At 46.1% G+C, this 17312-nt stretch overlaps 1 protein-coding gene across 1 annotated transcript in view; it reads right to left on the minus strand.

The window, feature by feature from the left end:
- The window catches only part of FRAS1 (Fraser extracellular matrix complex subunit 1), a 177204-nt gene extending 162525 nt beyond the window's left edge, over positions 1-14679 (minus strand). Inside the window, exons 1-3 of the mRNA XM_072863417.1 lie at positions 14488-14679; positions 14028-14133; positions 9758-9789 (exon numbers count right to left, since the gene is read on the minus strand). Of these exons, the coding sequence (XP_072719518.1) occupies positions 9758-9789; positions 14028-14133; positions 14488-14679 (330 nt within the window). The remainder of the gene's footprint in view (positions 1-9757; positions 9790-14027; positions 14134-14487) is intronic.
- Positions 14680-17312: the final 2633 nt, after the last annotated feature.

Genomic DNA, 17312 nt, shown 5'->3' on the forward strand with positions numbered 1-17312 from the left:
AGTGTACTTGCAGCCCACTGCAGACAGAGCTGTGAAATACCTGTCTCAGGTTAAGCATGGCAGATAAATCATCTCAGGGTAAGCAAAGACACCAGCTTCGTGCTTCAGTTGCATCAGATTAAATGTTAAGGCATAGTGCTTGATGTAGAAAACTCTGCCTCACCAGTGCTTAGGTATTTCATGGAAGGGGACATGGCTACTCTCAGAGAGCAGCGCCTGGAAAAACCAAGAGGGTGCCCTGCAGATGCAACTTGCTGCTCCCAGATGCAGGGGCTGGAGTGACCTAAACCCCTGCCCAGCTCCAACCACAGGGGGAATTGAAAGATGCTGCTTCAGCGAGACCAACAACCGGTCCAAGCTGTAGGAGAAAAGTGCCTGGGCCCAGAGACAGAACCAGCCCAGCCACCCTCCGCCCCTTCCCCCATCCCTGTGTTTACCTCCTCCTGCATCCATCACAGGACAATACACAGGCAGCTGTTGGACAAAGTTTGCGTTGTATGAATTCGTCTTCCATATTACGAACAGCCCTTCAGTTGCAACTTGTGGCAGTTACTGCTTTCTTCATTGAAACACAGATGTAGCAAGTAAGAGCAGCAGCATTTACCCTTCCCTAGGCAAAGCCACAGTTCATTTCTGATGTGTGAATACTCTTACAGCACTCCTGAAACGTGAAAACCTCTGAAAGGCAACAGCCTTTGGAGTTGTTAAAGTACTCTGGCTCAGGGCCGTAGTTTTCCAACTAAAGTGTAACTCACCTCTGCTTACAGCAGGGCAGGGGCAGATCCTTCTGGGTTTTTAAGAGATTTTAACACCCACCTCTCAGCACTTCCTCATTTGGTAGTTTTTAATAGAGCTCATAGTTGTGTAAGGATGTTAGAGCTGCACAGGACTTCTTTTCAGAGGTAAAAGTGAAAAAGGAACTAAAAAAACCACTGATACACAAACTGTACTGATTGTATGTACTATGTCAAACACCTTATATTGAGAAAGACAACGAACATGAATAAGTTCTCAAATCTTCACTATGCGTTATTTGGTTTTCATAACAGGCTTCAAGTTGCTACAAAACAAAATAAATGTGATAGTTCTAGAACATACCAACTAACAGTGTTGTGTTTCCTTATAAAATGAGAGTTCATTCTCTCAAACCAAACAATTACATTTATAAATCTTCTTTTATATGTTAGTGGTTCTTATACAGAAGAATTATTAGATATTAAAATGTGTGCCTCAGTCCACAAAAAAAACCCCTCTTCACTGATTAAGAGACAGAATTCACATATCCTCAGGAGAATAATATTCATCTTACATCTAAGCTTCTTGTACCTGGTACCATGAAATAAAGAGCCTACCCCCATTTCTCTATATTACACAGTTATTTTCAAGGAACACAAAGAAGGAACACAGATGCAGCACATGCTTTATTAAAAAAAAAAAAAAAACACAAAACAAAAGCCCACTTTTCTCTTTATTTTTGATCTTCAGTTGATCTCAGCTTTCTGACACCCACAAGCAGAAGGGACTTCCTACATGAGAAGCATCTCATTATTGTATTAATAAACCTTAACTCCATACCATTCACGTAGATTGAGAGGTCTATTTTCCATCACCTTGCACTTCCATTCACAGCCACAGAAAGCAAGGGTAAGTTGGATATTAAGCCCCACACACCGCATAAAACAATTATTCAGTGTTATGCACTTGCTCTAAACAGGCTTAGAAGACTGCACAACAGCACTGCAGAATCAGGCCCCCGCTGCACCAAATGCCCCCTGTCTTTCCATCACTGCTCTCTGAAGTCCTGGGAGAGTCACGGCATCTAATTGTATCTGTTCACTAAATAAAAATCATCATATATAGGATATTAGTCAACTCACGTGTACAAGAATACATCCACCCCGCAAGAGCGGGAAAAAGCAACCTCCATCGTGCAAGCCTCCAACACAAATAACTCATTACCTCCCTAGTACTCATGTCAATGTGGGAGACCACCAAAGAGCCAATCAAGAGTGCGGACTGCAGGCTGCTCAAAGAGGAACCCCCACGGCAAACTGGATATCACAGTATTCTGTAAAATGGTCATTTGAACATTATACAGAAGGGAGATTCATGCTGCTGTAAACCAGAGTTTATAGCTACTGAAGGGTCATATGCATTGTGTTATAAACAGAAATTTATAGTTTTGTTCCCTGGTGGAGCTGAGGATGTACCCCCAGGCTAAGTACTGGCATTTAAATCATATCATTTTAAAAAAACAGAACCAAAACCATTTTGACCATTGTAAAAGTTAGCAAGCAAAACCTTCAACTGAAATCTTCCATTCTGATCTCATTTTTTAGTAGTAACTTGTTATCCTTCTAAAGAAATTGAAGTGAAGCTCATTTTCCACTGCTAATTTGAAACATTCCCTAACCAGAAGCGCTCTGCACCTGCTAACATTTATTTTAAATAGCCACTAAATTTATTCAGAATAGAAGCTATCTAGAGTGGAAGATTTAAAATTCTGGGGGAAAAAAAGCGTATTTTCTTGTTATTATGTTTCCCCTTTCATTTCTGACTCAGCACAAACTACAGATGGAAACAGAAATCTGATTTTAAAAGCATAAAATCAGGCTTTCCTTAAACTTTTGACATCAAAATGTACACATCTAACTGCAAGATGTTATCAAGTTCATCAGAAGATTTTAAGGGATACTTTTTTATTGAACAAGAATGTGTTATATGCAGTCAGTCCCATCTTCAAATTGCTTTATTGTCACAAACTTCAAACTTTTAGCATCAACATTTTCATGCACTTTTTTCTTCAGACACAGAACTTGAAACTAGCACTCTGTTTCTCCACTCTGACTATACTTAGCACTGAAATGAGCTAAATAAGCCAAATGTTAACTATGTAAAAAACATCTCTGAAGCTGAGCAAGCAGCTACCTCCAGCATAACACAGCTCCATGCCTCCACCATTTTATCTCCTTTGCTTGTGCTGGTGTTGCCCCTGTCAGTCCAGCATCTTGCAAGTGTTTATAAAAAATTACAGTTAATGCATCCATTAAGTTAATGATCTCATTTATAATAGAGCTGATGGAAGTTGTATTTATACAATAGATATCTGTCAACATGTGATTTTGAGGGGTTTTTTTTCACTATTATTTTGTGACCTCTACCATGACTGATTGCAGAGCAAAATTAAGACGACGAAAAGCTGAACTATGGGAAGAACTACAACAATTCTTTTTTTTCCTTTTCTGGAAAAGGCATGTTGCTCTTTTGACCGACTGCTAAACCCAAAGTCTCTTCTTTTAAGATGTTCAAGTCAACTAAGCATTTCAATTAACTTGAATCATTTTTCAGGCAGTTTCAGAAGGAAAAAGGGAAGCAAAATTTTTGGTAGAAGCACAAGTACAGTAGCATTTACTGTGGACTAAGTTAGGGCTTTTTATTCTGTTCATAATTTTCATTCAAACTCCAAGATTAAAAGCTATTTCCTTTCAAGAAAAGCTGCTTGGCTTGTTTGGTGCTTTATAGTGTTAAAAAAGCCCCATATATGTCTCATGAAACTTCCAAAGGAATCTGCCAGTCCAGAAATTCATCCTTTGTGCATTACCAGCAGCTGTTGCAACAGACAACATCCATGTTTTGACACAGACAAAATAAAAAATTACTGGAGATTGCTCAGCTGGACTTGTCCTTCCTTATTGCAGTGTCTACCAGACATGAAGCGTCATTTATCAAGTCACACTTTCCTTTTAAACCAATTCCCACCTTAATTCACAGCCCCATGCTTCCCCCCTCCTTCTCCCAAGGCTGAAAGCTCTTCTTGGCACAAGGCAGCTGGCAGAAAGATGCAGCCATGGACCCGATCAATCTCTCTCACACACATTTACTTTCATTGTGGCATGAATGCCTCCGCATCCCCACCTACACTACCCTCCAGCTAAGACAAAAAAACAGTAATGTGTATTTTATTCTTTGCTAAGTAAAGGCAGCAGCTGCGCTGGTTGGGTGGATCTGAAAACTCCTTCAAAGGTCAAGACAGAGGGAGGAATGCAAACCTCCTCAGCACAGTTGCAAATCAAACACAGAGATGTGTTTTTCCTCAGAGGAAACACATGAACACAAGCTGACCCTTGATATACAAGCAGCTAAGTCAGTCAAGCAAGATGCAGAACTTTTGTGGCATTAACAATTCAAGCAGCTCTGCAGTGCTTGTATTCACTACACTTAAACGGTTGATTTATGCACCAAGGATTTGTTCACAGAATCACAGAATCGTTTGGGTTGGAAGGGACCTTTAAAGTTCATCTAGTCCAACCCCCCTGCCGTGGGCAGGGACATCTGCCACTAGATCAGGTTGCTCAGAGCCCCATCCAACCTGACCTTGAACGTTTCCAGGGATGGGGCACCTACCACCTCTCTGGGAAACCTGTGCCAGGGTCTCCCCATCCTCATTGTAAAAAACTTCTTCCTTGTGTCTAGTCTAAATCTGCCCTCCTTTAGTTTAAAACCATCACCCCTTGTCCTATCGCTACAGGCCCTGCTAAAAAGTTTGTCCCCATCTTTCGTGTAGGCTCCCTTTAAGTACTGAAAGGCTGCAGTGAGGTCTCCCCACAGCCTTCTCTTCTCCAGGCTGAACAACCCCAACTCTCTCAGCCTTTCCTCACAGGAGAGGTGTTCCGTCCCGCTGACCATTTTTGTGGCCTCCTCTGGACCTGCTCCAACAGGTCCCTGTCTTTTCCAAGCGACTTCAGAGTTTGGGTTTGCAGCAGAAGCGAGCAAGACAGTCAAATGCCATAAAGCAAGACTTGCAGCAAGTCGCATTCCTACAATAACCCAGGAACAGCTCACCTACAACTACTTGCCTACGAAACATTGAGAAAAACCCGGAACAACAGGAGACATTGAAAGGAAACAGTGTTTCTAACCATAGTTTAAACCAGAAAGAGTTCCTACAGATTTCTCTTGGAGGTTGTCAACAGCTCCGTTAGTGCCACAGGCATACAGTGACGCTGCCACTGCAGGTGAGACCCACCAGGTGAGGTTGCAGTGTTTGGCCCGATGCCTTCTTGTCATTCAGAAAAGCTTTCTTTTCAGTGCGTAAATGGTTTGTAAGCAAACACACCCAGAAGGCACAATCCTTCTCCAGAACAGATTCTATAGCGTTCACACGCTTAGCTAGCACGTTTGTCCCGTCACTGGGATTTCTTCACCGAACACATTCTTTTACGTGCAACTTTCCAAAGTCGTATACAAATGCTAAACCCACAAAATTATCCCCCGGCCTGCTTCTCTGCTTCCCTCTGGGCACATCGCAGCACCACTAGTGAGGAACCCCACAGACAAATTCTGCTGTCACATCCATCCGTGCTCCATTATGTCAGGGCCCCAGACTTGTAAAACTCAGTTTAACCCACGATGCAGCTGACAGCACAGAAGACCAGCAAGGGGAGCTCAAGCCAGAGCTCCAACACTGCTGCACAGGGCAGTGCAGAGCCCAGCTCAGCTTCCCTTCAGCTGTGCTGCAATAGCTGTCAGCAGGCGCACGCCCGGGTTGGGACACGGCCTGCCCTTAGACACTGGCTTTTCAGAGCACAGCCCAACTCACAAAGCCAGCGTAGGGAGCACCTCAGGTGTGGACGAAGTCACTCGGGTCTAACTCCCGTCACCCACATCCAACTCAGCCACGCAAGGCAAATCAGTCCCATACTGCTCTGGCACAATGCTAAGGGAAAGACTGCTAGAAAAGTATCCAAGTGAAAACCCTTCCCAATGCCATCTTAATAGTCAATTTTGTCAAGCCACAGCTTGAAGCAGTGCTCATGTTTTCATTTAGCTGATAACATCGCTACTCCTCACACTCCCTTATGAAGCCTGGGGCTGTCCCATGTTACCACCAGCTTCCTCCTCCTGGTACTATAATCAAGGTATTAAGGCTCCTTTTGCAGCTGCTACATGCACAAGAGGCTTCAGTATCTTCTGAAGAAATAATTGTCCATCTGTTCCTCTTTGTTTCCCCTGCCCAGCTTCTTGCCTCTCCCCTTGACTACAGACTTAAAAGGAGCAAGTCAATAAAATAACAGCAACATGAAAAAGCTCAAGTCCAAGACCAGCTACACTTGGAGGCTGGGTAATGGTTCTTGGCTCTAGTAAAGAAGGCTTCATTCACACTACCAAACAGGTACACAAACCCAACTGAAACGGACTGAACTTGCCACAGGAGTGCCATTTTTGTCCCATTCCATAGATTATTCTGTGTTAGCACAAGCACATCTTGTTTTGGAAAGACAGATAGTGAGAGATGGATGCTGCAGAACACAAACCCACCAGCTCAATGCACGCACCCAAGGGATTTCCCTTACAAGAGTGACCCACGCAGATCTCCCAGACAGGCCAGCTGCAAGTGCCAGCGGAACTACCCTGTACCACTATCCTCCTGCGCACACCACCAGCTCTGCAAAATAGGCGCCAGCCCTTGTTTATGGAAGGAGTGCAAAAAGGCCAGTGAACACAGCTCCCACCAGTCTTACCGGAAAAATAAAACAGCATGACACAGATTACAGGCAGAACAGGCTTTTACTTTTCCTCATTATCTGGGATAAAGGAGGAAAAAAAAATAATTGTATTCATCAAGACAACAGTGTAACAGATAGGAAATTTCAACTTGCACCTCCAGAATCCCAAACCGGTGGTTCAGAAAGATCCTCCTCCCCAGCTCCAATAAATACAACCGTACCAGCAAAGCCACGTGGCAATAGCTCCCAGTCTTTATTTGTCAGACAGCTACATTAGTGCTTTACAAGCACCAAGTCTAACAAACAGAGCAAGTGTCTCACACGTGCGCCTTCGGATTTCAGATTTTTTGAATACGGTGTTCATTCTGAAGGCAGGGAAACTGCAGGAACCAAAATGATGGCAGTGGCCAGATTGCTGTTCTTGTCACCTTCCACTTCAAAACTGACCTTTCTGAGACAGCGGCCTTCTGCAAAGGTACACGAGCTCTGCAGCTCTATCACAACTATATGCCACCAACCCACAAGTATTAACTGCTTTGAAATCACTCATACACTACCTCTAATGTTTGATTTCTATCACGCTTAACCGAGCCAACTCCAATACTGCTGCTGGGTGTGGCACAAGCCAGAGAATGAAACAAGTCCTATTAAAGGTTCTTTTCCATCTGTCATTTCCATGGTTGCCTGTGCAGATCCCGCTTTCTCAGTGAAAACAGTCACCCAAAGAAACCCGTGAAGCAGCATTACAGAGGAAGAAGCACCTAGCACACAGGTTTGGTGCATTGCATGAGATGTTTTCCCCATTTGAGTCAGAAACCATGTGGCTTTAGTACCTGTTCTGAAATCGCTAGCTGAAGCCACAGCACCTGTCCTTAGATCTGTACTCAATCCCAGAGAATAATCAAAAGTTGTTACATGAGTGCCTATGAAATAGAAGAAATACCGAAATACTCATGGAAAAGCAAGCAAAGGCCTGTTCCCACAGCAAACGTCGCTCGGACAGAAAAGCAGGCGCAGACATCTTCAGACATGACAATGAACAAGAGGCAGGATAGGTCCTTGTTCCATGAATGACAAGCTTGAGTTGTTTAAGTTTTACTTGATTATAAATGCCAGCTGTATACCTGCCTCAGTTGTGTCTGCTGCGAGTTTTACTGCAGAACAATCCTCTTGTACAGCTAATGAAAACTAGTACAGTTACAGAAGTCATTTATTAATAAAAACAATAATCTTACTAAATACAGAGATAAAGACAAAATCAAGGATACTGGGAGCAAGTTCTTTAAACAGGAAGCATCTAACCTAGAATATTCCATAGTCTTTACGTACAAATGCCACAGCAAGATACTCAAGACCCACACTAGCACTTCAACGCACAGCAGTAGTGAAAGAAAGAGCAGAGAAAAAACAGCAGAAGGCCAAGAAACCACAAGAGGCAAAAAAATTTTGTGACTGACACACCAGTAGTAATCAGCGACAGATGAAACCCCTCACTTGCTAACCCTTCAGCTCTGATACTGCCCTTACCGAGCTGCAATGCTCAGCAGAAAGTGACCTGCCATACAGTTCACTGAAGCTGGAATCTAGACAAACTTTGCAACGGCTGTTAAGACGCTGATGCTCCACAGTGCATTATTAAGAGGAGCAAACACATTTAGCCTGCTTCAGCTTCCTCCCAAGCCACCCACCGAAAACATTCGCCTCCAGCAATTCACCCTACATTCCCTTCTCGGAGTAGAAAAACTTCCAAGACTCTGAGTTCATGTTGGAAGGCCAAAGGAACCACCTGCCACCAGTTATTTCCAACATACCCAGTGGTCACGTGTCTCGCACACGGAGCATATATCCAGCTTTGCTAGAGAGCTCTAAGGGAAATAAAAACCCAGACTTTCCCCAACAGCTGCTGCATGCTGCCTCCCAGCCTACACTAACGAATCCCTGAGCAAGTCTGCTGTGGGATTGAAGGCAGGCACAGAAGCACTCCAGAAACGTAAAGTTGCTCAGCCATTTCCTTTTAGCCCAGAGTACCAGAGCAAGGCAAACAAGTGTTACAGAGCAAAACACTGTTTATAAGTTGTTAGAAACTGTGATTCTTGTACAAAGGTATTGTCGTGGTTTAATCCCAGTCAGCAACTAAGCACCAGCAGCCGCTCGCTCCCCCTCCCCCTCCCAGTGGGATGGGGGACAGAATCTGAAAAGCACAAGTAAGAAAACTCTTACTTGGGCTGAGGTAAGACCAGTTTAATAATTGAAATATAATAATAATAAGAAGAATAATAAATCGTAATGAAAAGGAAAATAATGAGAGAGACAGAGGAACAAACCCCAGGGAAAACAAAAAACCCACAAGTGATGCAACCGCTCACCACCTGCCGACCGATGCCCAGCCAGTCCCCCAGCAGCGATCGCTGCCCCCGGCCAACTCCCCCAGTGTCTATACTGGGCATGATGCCCTATGGTATGGAATAGCCCTTTGGGCAGTTGGGGGCAGCTGTCCTGGCTGTGCCCCCTCCCAGCTTCTTGTGCACCCGGCAGAGCAGGGGAAGCTGAAAAGTCCTTGACCAGTGTGAGCACTACTTAGCAACAACTAAACCATCGGTGTGTTATCAGCATTATTGTCATCCTAAACCCAAACCACAGCACTATACCAGCTACTAGGAAGAAAATTAACTCTATCCCAGCCAAAACCAGCACAGGTATTCACGGATTATGTACCTACAAAGAGGAAGACTATAAAAGAAAATACTTTGGGTTTATAAAGAAGAGTCAGGGTACACAGTACTCACCATAATCAGCTGAGAGGAAAAGGTGTGAAAATTGTTGTCATTAATACCTTATTAATTCAGGGGAAAAAAACCACAGAGCACACCCTGGCATTACAGTGACACTGTACAAAACATAACCTCCATCCTGCCTAGGACTGCACATTTGTGATTCATGTGGCTTCCAAGAACCTTGAAATCCCTCACATCTTTTCACACACCAGACAAAGGAGCCCCAGTTAGAAGCAGGCAGAGCTGTGCTGAGAAGGAGAGTGGTTGGGTTCCAAGGCCCAGGGAGAATTTCTAACCTCTCCGAGGACAATATTTATATGGCTGCTGTTTTCCAGCAGGCTAAAGGCTCACAGCTCTGTGACCTGCTGCAAGATCAGCCATCCCAGTTGCAGGGGCGACAAAAATCAGGAACTAGAGTCAAGTTCAGCAGCACCTTCTCCAACACTTCCCCAGCACAACACATTCAAGCTTACCTACCTCAAACAACACGCCTTGGAAGACACAGGCACCTGCGGGACAAACAAAACAAAACAGATTAGAAGTGAGTACCGCCAGCACACTCTGCAGTGAACCTGCTATATCACAGTATGAGCAGCACTGAGCAGCCACCTCTGGCCGTGCACTTGCCAGCAACAAAACAAATCCAGTTTTGGTGCAGCAGGGCAACCTCTGGGTAAGCTTCAGACTGCAGTGTCAGAGACGCCGGCCAAGATGGACTCAAGAACTTGGACAGTGGCACAAACAAGGCAGAGACAAAAGGGGAGACCTGCCAAAATTATGCAGCTGATCTTCAAGAAGGGGTTAGCACATGTCTCTGCAGCACCTCACCAGACCACTGATGAAGCATCACAGCATTATAATTGCCAGAAGTTGCCCAAGCTCTCTCAGACAGAAGTCAAGGACACAGACAACAATCAAACAAAGCTGGAGAATGCAAGGCAGTAAAACAGGGGCGGACACTAACCTCACAAGGACCTGACTGCACCATCACCAATAATCACGCACTTCTGAAAAGGGCTAGTATCATAACCCGTTCCCACAATCACCTCGCATGCTCTCAGACGGGTGACAAATTCAGACATTTGGTGCCACTCGTGCGAGGGGCATATGTTCTCTCGCTCCGCTGTCACAAAGGCTGCCCCCGAGAAGATGGGAATTCTCACAATATACACACAAGATAAAGCTCAGAATTTTAACTTTGAATAATTGCCTGAGCTCTCACTGAAATAAAGGGAAGCCACAGCTATTCAAGGGCAAAATATGGCCCTTAAAAATGCAAGGTTACACGGCATTTAAATTGCATGCTAAAGAGCAGCTTCTTCTCTGTACTATAAATCCTTTTACCATTTACAGGAGAAACAAATAAAGCACATGAATATACACATAAAAACGCAATCAAGGCGTGAAGAGCCGGCGTGAATTCCCGCTCCTAAATCACTCCTCCGCGGGCAATGGGTCACATTTCACCTGATGGCAGGCTCACGGGATTTCTCCTGCTTCAGTCTTCCTAGTCCTCACCACTGACACTGCCAACTGAGAGAAGGGTTCTCCAAGCAAGTCAGAGAGATATACACCCATTCAAGCATACTTTCTGTATTCTACTTCAATAAATCAAATAAGAGGTTAGAAAATAAAACCATGAATAAGTTGAATGACAGTTCTTTCATTGATTTTCTGGGAAATAGCCGTTCTCAAACAACTACACGTATCTGTCTACTGAAAACGTGACAAGAATGTCAAATCAAAAGCAACCCAAGAAACTCAAAGATGAAAAGAAAAGAGAACGCAGGAAAAGCTCCCTCAAGGGACCACCCAGAGAACTAAGACTTGCCTTTTCGAAGAGTGGCGTTTCCCATAAAATGCAGATTAGACAAATTTGTACAGAAAACCTTGCAGCTACACCGCTTTGAATCAAAAGCTGCTCCTTCGAGCCAGTCTTCAGCTCAGCTACAAGAGGCTGCAGAGGCACCATCAGGAATTATTTTCCCTTGCCAAGAAGATGAGCCACAGGAGCCCAATCGTGTTTCTCTCAAATTCAGCAGACACCTTTCTACTTACATTGACAGTAAACAAATCGAGCCCCACCCATCGCACGCACAGATTGAGCGCCAAAGAGGACTAATATGCTGAAACACTGGGTTTCACTCTCCCATCCGCATAGCCCCCCACGAACCGTACAGTTAACCGCTTCACATTTGACAAGTGACCTCTGCACTTCATGGTGGTGCTAAGTTATGAAACTTGGTGGTGCCTCGAATGAAACTAAGACTCAGACTCTCAGCAATTACCTCGTCATTTATTTACTTGATTTTCATAGCAATTTGTGTTTACAGAAAAAAAAAAACAAAACAAAACCCAAAAAACACTTGACCATAACTTGACCTCATGTTACTGCACTGATTTTCAAATACCAATTACCTTCCTGTCCCCCACATCTCTCTCCTCCCCCACACTCTTCTTTTGATAAGAAAGGATAATTCCAAGGTTCATCATCCAGCTGCACCTCAAAACACACGGTCACATACTGTTGGAAGGTATGTGGAAAAAAATACTTAATACCAGTTAGTTAAGATCAGCACAATTCGATTATTTTACTCCTAAAAAAGGGCTGGCTGCCCTTTCTTTTTTGCTCGCTAACAGCTATAGTTCCTTAAAAGTACCAGTGTAACAAAGTGGCAACGGTTTGACACCCTAAAATGTGAAATATGGTATCAGAGCCCCCACTGAGGCTTTGAAAACCTTAAAGAGACAGGGGGAAAACTATCAACAACAACAAAAATATCAGCATTTCCTACTTTTGCTTCAAGAGGCTGTAATTACATCTAGGGCCCTTTGTGCCGGGCAGGAAAGCACATCGTGAAAGAGCAGTCATGTGCCAAAGAGCTCATCACCTATGGGGCCAGAGCACAGAGTAAGGACCACAGCAGCAGGGTGAGAGCAGCTGCCTCAAGTAGCTCGGGCAGGCAAGAGCAGGAATGAGACCAACCTTCAAAAATTTCTCTCTCAGCTCTACAGCCTACTGCCTCCACTGCGCGCTGCAGAGACAGGCTCACCCCAGCCCGTGCGGGACTACAACTAACACAGAAAGTCTAATTATTCCTCTCCATTAAGGCAAAAGCATATTTCGCTCTCTCGCAAGTTACCAAGCAGGATACTAGGATATAACCCGTCTTTACAGGACTTGGAAAACCCTGTTACAAATACCTTCTAGCTATTTTTTATTCCCAGTTCTGAGCGAGCCCAAGACATGGCACGATGCACATTATAGTGCCCTGGCTTTGCATGCAACTCCAAGTCACCGGTGTGATTAACGACTGTTTGCAAAGCTCACCTTGAAAGGGTTTCCTCAAATGATCGTATTGCCTTTCACATACATAGGAAGGTTAGGAAGAAACCCTCAAACTTTTTGCCTTGGTGTTTTTATGTCAGGCACCCAGGATGCAGGAGATTGGTAGGGTAGTTTTCTGGTTTGGGGGCTTTTGGGGTTATTTTTTTGTAGAAGTTAAGTCTCTCAGAGTACTGCCTAACAAGTTACTATCCCAAATTTATATCTAACAATTCCTCAAGTCACACACACGTAGCTATTTTTAGCTACTGTTATTCATTAAGACAACTATATCAAATGGGAATCACAGTCTTAGGGTGGGAACAGTATTTGGGGAGTCTGCCACTTTGGAAACCAACAACCTACAGTCGCATGGCCAAAGGAAAAGCTGAAAAACAACCTATGCGCACACGTGCAGCCACACTGCGCTCCCGAACTAAAAACATCAATAATTTTACTGTTTGATAGCATCATCAAATCATAACCTTGCACTTTTTAAAAGTCTGCCCAGAACACTTTTTTAATGACAGAAGAAACAAGCGCTTGGTGCCTGGCTAAGGCACTCTTAGAGCACTCGTACGGCAACATCCACACACACCAAGTTGAGCTCAGCCCTCTTCTCCTAAAACAAGGGAAGGTGGATGACTGCTACCTGTTCTCCACTTCCCCACAGCTCCTGTCACCGCTGCCCAGGCCGGCAGGCTACAAGCGCACACCACCGCATTTCTGAGTCCCGTGGGCAAGCGGCTTAGCCCTCACCACCGCCACGAACACCCGTGGAGAGTGTGCCAGGACAGCTTGAGGGCTGGCTCTGCCCCGAGCCCTGCCGCTGACTGACCCAGCTCAGCCCACCTCACACGCAGGCACCGGATAACTAAAACCTACAAAAGCCTTTTTGGGCAACCCCACCCTCAGCTTGGCAGGGGGTTTACTGCTGTCCCGAGCTGCCTCCTCTCCCTCCCGCCATCAGAAAATGATGCCGAGGGTGAGGGAAAGCCCCGCAGCCCCAGCCCGACCGGCGGCACCCCCGGGCCACCCTCCCGCCTCTCCCCTCCACCCCGTACGCTCGAAGCGGGACACGCTCTTCCATCCCCGGCACTTAACGCCCGCCAGCCCTCAGCCGCTTGCAGGCACCCCAGCACCCCCACCGAGCGGGAAGAGCCGGGGGGCAGACGCGGGAGAGGCCGGGCACGGGCACGGCTTCGTCCCGGCCCCCCTCACCCCGCCTGTGGAGAAGCCGCCAAAATGGCGGGGGCGGACCCCCGCCCGGGCCGGGGAGAAGAAGGAGGGAGGGAGGGAGGAAGGGAAAGATGCCCCAAATCCCCCGGGAGAGAGGGACTTCTCCTCAGCGGGGGAGCTCAGCTTCTCCTCAGGGCACCAACCGCCCGCGGGACGGGGCCGGGGCCCGGCGCGACGACTCACCTGAGGCGGCGGCGGCGGCCAGCGCCGCGCTGAGGAGACACAGCGTCGCCCAGGCGGCAGCCGGGGCGCCCATGGCCCCACCGCGCTGCCCCTCCGCCTCCGGCGGCTGCGGGGGAAGAGAGGGAGAGAGGCGGCGTCAGGCCGGCGGCCGCGGGGAAAGAGGGGTGGCCCCGCCGCCCCCTCGGCAGGTGCCGGGGCAGCGCCTCGGCCCCCGCCCCGCCGCCAAACTTTCCCCGCAGACAAAGCGGCAGCGGCCCCGCAAGAAATGCGCCGTAGCCCGCTCGCCCGCCCTCCGCCCCGCCCGGCCCCGCCTCGGGCAGCGCTTTCCCCCTCCTCCTCCGGCACCTTTCACAGGGCGGGGGGAAGCCGAGGGCCGGTGGGGGCAGCGCCCAGCCCCGGCCGTGCCCCTCGGGTGGGTGCGAGTGGAAGCGAGCCTCTCCTCCTCCGCCCCAGCTGCTACCTGGTGAAGTAGCAGCCCCCGCTCAATCTGGAACCTGTCCTGGCTGCAGCAGTAACAGCGGTTGCAGCGGCGGTCGTTTGTCCTACGATGAGGCAAAGCAAAGGTGTTGGTGTTGGAAAGCGTTGCAGGAATTGACCCGACGAGCGTTTCACAGCACAGGGAGGTGCCAGGCGCCTTATCCTGGTCACACATTGATGGGCTGGAAGGGAGAGGTCATCGTCTCTAGGGGTTTTGAAGCTTTACCTTAGTTACGGTTGGATCTCACTTTTGTTTGCAGGATTAAAAAAAAAAAAAACAAAAAACCCCCCACAAAATCAAAGGGGCATGGTCTGTTTACTACAAGGACTGTTTTCTTGTGACACCGGTGCACGTTGGAACAATCTTTCAATTTCTTCCTTCAATTTCAGTTCCTTTACTCTTCACTCATTATATACATTTCCTTTATAAAGGAAGACTCAAACATCAGCAATCACAAATCAAGCCCTCAGACTAAGGAAAAACTACCAAAGCACTCCACAAACCCCGAGTGAAACTCTTTCCCTTATAACATTTTCTTTCTTTAGGCTCTCTGCCACACAGGCAATAGCCATGGCACTTCCCAGCTCCTGGCCAGTCCTTAAAAACTTACTATTTCACACTTCCAGCGCTGCACACTCAACAGAAGATGGTGGAGCCAACCTTTCCAACTGCTTCTGCAATATGAAAGTTGGGTTCCTTTAAGTCACAGGATAAAGAAAACCAGCCACAAGTTTTGGAGTCACAGCCATTAAATTGCTACATACAAAAGCCTAAAAAACTGAAGTGAACTAGAAAAGCGATCCTCGTTTTAGCGGTCTATGAACAAAACGTATTTTTTTTTTTCCAGCTAATTTCAATGTACCTGCTTCACAGCAGTATCCCAAGTCCCATGTAGCAGTCAGTCAGTTGTACAAGGCCGGACTGCTGCAGCCACCTTCTCCTGCTTGCTTTAAAGAAAGGCCTTTGATTAAATGCAACTCTGCCAGCTAAATTTAATACTAATTCCTCATGGTAATTCAATCCGTTCAATTTTGATTCACTTTCTAATGAACACTACCATCTTGAACTCCAAGTTGGAGGTCAACTTCTTTTCAGGATTGTATGCCATTAATTACTGTACCATAATTCCAGCAACAAATGTGAGAAGTGAAGTGTACAGCATGGCACCGATCCAAGATTCAAGCAGCAATTTTCACGAGGAGTTTCTCAGTGCTTTTCTGAGTTATTGCTCATTAGCTATTAGCAGGAGGTACTTGTAATGAAAATTGGAGCAGAGAGACATAATAATTACTACTGCACACACAAGCACTAATCAAACAAATATTTTATTTCAAATACAGTAGAAATGATGAAAGCAATAAATACACAGGCACTAATTTCCTTGTAATTACTCAAGTGAAATTCAGGACAACCAGACCAAACTCAAAGGAGCACTAGCAAGGCAAAACAGGTGGAAACAGTTAGAAGAGGCAGGCACATACAGTGTTCATTAACTTATTAGATGTGTGAAGTCCAAGAGATGCCTGCCATGTAGAGACACTCTTATACAAGGTGCATGTTCAACGAAGCAGCAACTCAGAACTTTTCTGGTTGCTTCCTGTCCTCACTTTCCATTAACTACTGGTAAAACCAAGGCAACCGAAGACAACGCTGCCAATATTTTCTTGCCATATAACCACCTTGCCAAAATGCACAGCTCCTTTCAAGTTACCGCTACGGAGGGGTCTGGCTCTTAGCTTTGAATCATCTGACAACATGCAGAAACACAGCCTCTGACACCCAAGTGTTTCAGGCGGTGCAGGAGAAAAGCTCCAAGAGATAGCATAATCTAGTAAGATAAGGTATTTTTGATTGACACCACTCCACATAACAGTTGAAACAAAAATTTATCACCTGCTCATGCTCTCTGTGAGATCGTGATTCTTACCAATGCGTTATCAGAAGCAAGGCAGGTCCTTCCCTACTACATCAGACAGAAAGAGAGAAACAGAAAGAGAGACACAAAGAAGCAATTATTAAGGAATGGCAACTGCCCTTGGGAGGTCAGTTGTGTTAGTCTTTTCCTTTCCCACGTATTTTTCATTGCTGTGTTCAGTTGCATGCTAGTCTACTGCCTTCCCCCTCCACCCTTTTCTTCAGGGGGAGGATGCACATACAGGGGCAAGCCATGAAGCAAATTGCTTACCTGCACATTTTTTGACTAATTTGTGTTGCTGTCCATCTTTCTGCTGCTATTCTCTATGCTTTTACAATTTGTTTCCCTTGTTCAGCTGCAGCTACCTCCTCCCTATTTCTCCTACCTTCCCTTCTGCTGTTCCGAGCTTGATTCTCCTTCCCCCTTCCTTTTCTCCCCAACTCCTGAGTACCAACCTGCTCATCATTCCCATGCCACCACTTGCTTTTATCATTTCTCCAGCTTTCTTCCAACAGGTCCTGCTGCACACTTCACAACTGCTAACACCCTATACAGCCATCAAGCAACAAGGCTCTGCTTTCTGGGAATGGAGAGCAAGCTTACCGCCAGCATCCAACTCCTTTGGTAAGAATGCTGCATTCCATGCTCAAACAGTCTTAAATTAAATTATGTTTAGGAAGGTCAGACCTGCTATGCTTCCTCGCACTCCGTGTGGTTTTTTACTAGTCATGTCTACATTCATACCCATTCAACAGGGTCTCATACCCATTCAGCAGGGTTTCTCCGCTACCAGAGTCACACCCCTCAGTAATACTCCATGTTCCGGCTCTTGCCTACGCCCACCAGCTCCATCCCTCCTGCTGTGATGCATTTCCCTCCGTGCTGTGTCCTG

The sequence above is a fragment of the Ciconia boyciana genome, chromosome 5 (assembly GCF_034638445.1).
Source record: "Ciconia boyciana chromosome 5, ASM3463844v1, whole genome shotgun sequence".
NCBI classification, from domain to species: domain Eukaryota; kingdom Metazoa; phylum Chordata; class Aves; order Ciconiiformes; family Ciconiidae; genus Ciconia; species Ciconia boyciana.